The 3,132-nt window shown below is 47.8% G+C and overlaps 1 protein-coding gene across 7 annotated transcripts in view; it reads right to left on the bottom strand.

The window, feature by feature from the left end:
* RBMS2 (RNA binding motif single stranded interacting protein 2) overlaps window positions 1-3,102 on the bottom strand; it is a 42,552-nt gene extending 39,450 nt beyond the window's left edge. For 5 of the 7 annotated variants that reach the window (XM_017536141.2, XM_017536143.2, XM_017536140.2 and 2 more), the window contains exons 1-2: window positions 2,283-3,101; window positions 406-563 (exon numbers count right to left, since the gene is read on the bottom strand). In XM_017536141.2, the coding sequence (XP_017391630.1) occupies window positions 406-563; window positions 2,283-2,291 (167 nt within the window). In that variant the 5' untranslated portion in view covers window positions 2,292-3,101. Of the gene's footprint in view, window positions 1-405; window positions 564-2,282 lie in introns of all 7 variants that reach the window. The other 2 variants (XM_017536142.2, XM_017536144.2) reach the window with 2 other exon arrangements.
* Between the last annotated feature and the right edge of the window lie 30 nt (window positions 3,103-3,132).

Raw genomic sequence — 3,132 nt, 5'->3', positions numbered from 1 at the left:
TGGAGTGCAGTGGTGTGATCTTGGCTCACTGCAACCTCCGCCTCCCAGGTTCAGGCAATTCTCCTGCCTCAGCCTCCCAAGTAATTGGGATTACAGACGCCCACCATCACACCTGGCTAATTTTTGTATTTTTAGTAGAGATGGGGTTTTACCATATTGGCCAGGCTGGTGTCAAACTCCTGACCTTAGGTGATGTGCCTGCCTTGGCCTACCAAAGTGTTGGGATTATAGGCGTGAGCCACCGCGCCCGGCCTAAAATGAACTCTGGACTTATCGTCAAGTACTTTTGACTAATAGTCAAGTATTTTGACATTGTGTGGGAAGAGGCACAGATTTTGTGTTTTGGTGACCCCTAAGTGACATTCGTTATTAACCTCATCATTTCCCCACTCCTGCCTTCCTCACCTTGCAAAGCCAACCCCTCTGCTGGTCCCACTGGTGTCTCGAAGGATACGGGTGGAGATAACCTGGCCAAAGGGCTTCAGCATCCCCTCCAGTTCCTGCTCATCCATTGACAGTGGGAGGTTTGAGATGTATAAATTTGTGGGGTCCTGTTCCTGTTGCTATGGAAATAACAGTGAGAAAATGAGGCTATCCCTCTCCCACCCTCAGCCCTCCTCACAAAATGACATTTCAGAAAAGAGACTAGAGGAAGGGTCCCACATAAACAAAGATTATCCTATCCGTTAACACCCAGTCCGACTACAACGGGTGTATATTGAGTTCCAGGAGGGAAAAGCGCAGATTTTATATTTCTAGTACTATACAAGCTCGTCATACAAGTCACGAATGGTGTTTGGCTCTTTTTTTTTTTCTGGAGACAGAGTCTTGCTCTGTTGCCAGACTGGAGCGCAATGACGCAATCTCGGCTTACTGCAACCTCCGCCTCCCGGGTTCAAGCGATTCTCCTGCCTTAGCCTCCTGAGTAGCTGGGACTACAGACGTGTGCCACCAGGCCTGGCTAATTTTTGTATTTTTAGTAGAGCCAGGTCTCACCATGTTGGCTAGGATGGTTTCAATTTCTTGACCTTGTGATTCGACCGGCCTCCCAAAGTGTTGAAATTACAGGCATGAGCCATTTCGCCCGGCCGGCTGTCTCTTTAAGAAACAGGCTGTGTAGCTGATACAGTTTATTAAAAAAAAGAAGAAAGAAAGAAAGAAAGAAACAGGCAGAGCAGCATTCCCGCTCTCCCCCAGCAGCCGTCCTGAGGCTGGGTTCCCCTGCGCGCTGCCTTGCTCCTTGGCTGGCTTGTTTTGAGCAGCCCCTCCCCCTTCTCTTCCGGCCACGCAGAATCCTCTAAGTAGGAATGCCTGTTCACTCCCTGATGGAGGAAGAGCAGGAAGAGGGGAGAGGGACAGGGAAAGAGGCAGATGTGGAGTTCACTGGGTCACCATGGAGCCCTGAAAGCTACAGTCTCCTAGGAACCCTGAAGGCTCCTAAATCTTTGAGCTTTTGTCAGAGGGTTTTGCTCCTGGAAGAGGTAGGAGAGCCCTTCCAGAGGACTGAATGTGCAAAATGGCAATATAATCCAATAGCTGTATTTTTAAGAATTTAAGCAGTCACTCTGCCATAAACAGTGGTCACCAGCAACCTTAATCCCCATCTGCCTTTTCCTTTCGTTTCCTTTTTCTTTAACCATTACAGAAAAGGTGGCTGGCAGGCTTGCCTCACAAGCTCCATGTATAGTACAGCTTCAGAAAGGCAAGGGGACAATCCCACCTAACAGAAGAAGTGAGAGAAAAAAGCTTTTAGATTTCTGGTAGCCAGGTGAAGACAACAGTTTCAGAGAGATCTGAGGAGAAGGGACAGTTTCCTCCCTTGATGTGGCTTCCCTCCTGCCTCCCCAGCCCACTACCCTGGCCCCTATGGGGAACAACACTGGGAGGTGGAGAGCATTGTTCTGAACTTCTGAGTTGCACAATTGACTTGTTCAGAGAATGTTGCAAAACCACCACAAGCTGTCTGGTAGGGAAGTGGGGCCAGGGTGAATAATACAGGGAAAATAGGGAAGCAGCAGGAGTACTGGAAGAGGCCACCTTACCCTCTTTCTTGCTGCCAGTAGCTTGGTGAGAGGAACAGAGTTGACAGAGCTACTTGCCATAGACTTTGAATACATCTTCCTCTAGCAGCCAGGAGTACTCATGGACTGTCTAGAAAGCACTGTGGATAGCACTTTCCCACTCAATTTCATGGTTCCTAAGCCCTCTGGAAACCTTAGAACTGGAACTTTGGTGCTAACCATAAACCCCTTGGAGGAACAGACATGGGGGAATACCCTTACCTTTGCCATCTGTGCCTGTACACCGCTGGCCTTCAGTGCTGTTACAGCTTTCTGTGCTGCTGAAGGGCTGTCAAAATCTACAAAGCCATAGCCTGGGACAGAGAAACAGCATCACTGGGAGGTGGGAGGTGTAAGGGACATAGGGAGGTCCAGGTTGTTCAGGAGACAGAGGAAGAGTTATCATCCATGTAACAGAAGCGGCAGGGAGAAAGAGCTATTGAGAGATTTCAGGTAGTTATCTACCTGCTTCTCAAACCGTGACGTGTGATCTACTTTGTGGCTAAGAATGCCAAGGCAATGAGCTACTGTGGTGTCCCTGCCTTTCTCCCTCCTTCTTAAGAAATTTGAGGTTTCAAGAGCTAGGCTCTTCTAATAACCCAAAGCTCCCCTATACCTCTAAAAAAATCCCCCCCTCTTTTCTTGATATATCCCAGAAATGCTAGGAATGTAGGGAATGCAGCCTCTCCAGAGCAGACCACCAGCCACCTGCTGGAAGAAGGCCCTCACCACCCCAACCTATAGCCCTTTCTCTTCCTTCTACTCTTCCAGCTCTATCTAGAACTGCTCAAAACCCCAATAAAACTATTCACCCTCAGAAAATAATACCCACCAAGATACTCCCAATAAAATACATTTACATGGCTTTGCTAAGCAGAAAAAAATCTCACTTACCCACTTCTACTGCACCATCCAGGGAAATACAAGGGCCAAAACAAGCCCAGTAGACTTAAAGGTGTTTTGTACAGTCGTCTGGCCTTGGGTCCCCTAAACAGCATTTTCAGCTCCAGCTATCTGGTCACCAAAGAATCTAAATATCTCCTAATCTTTTTTTTTTTTTTTTTTTTTTTTT

Source organism: Cebus imitator, unplaced genomic scaffold (genome assembly GCF_001604975.1).
Source record: "Cebus imitator isolate Cc_AM_T3 unplaced genomic scaffold, Cebus_imitator-1.0 Scaffold96, whole genome shotgun sequence".
Taxonomy (NCBI): domain Eukaryota; kingdom Metazoa; phylum Chordata; class Mammalia; order Primates; family Cebidae; genus Cebus; species Cebus imitator.
The sequence above is the reverse complement of the archived record's forward strand: the minus strand, read 5'-3'. Positions and strand labels throughout refer to the sequence as shown.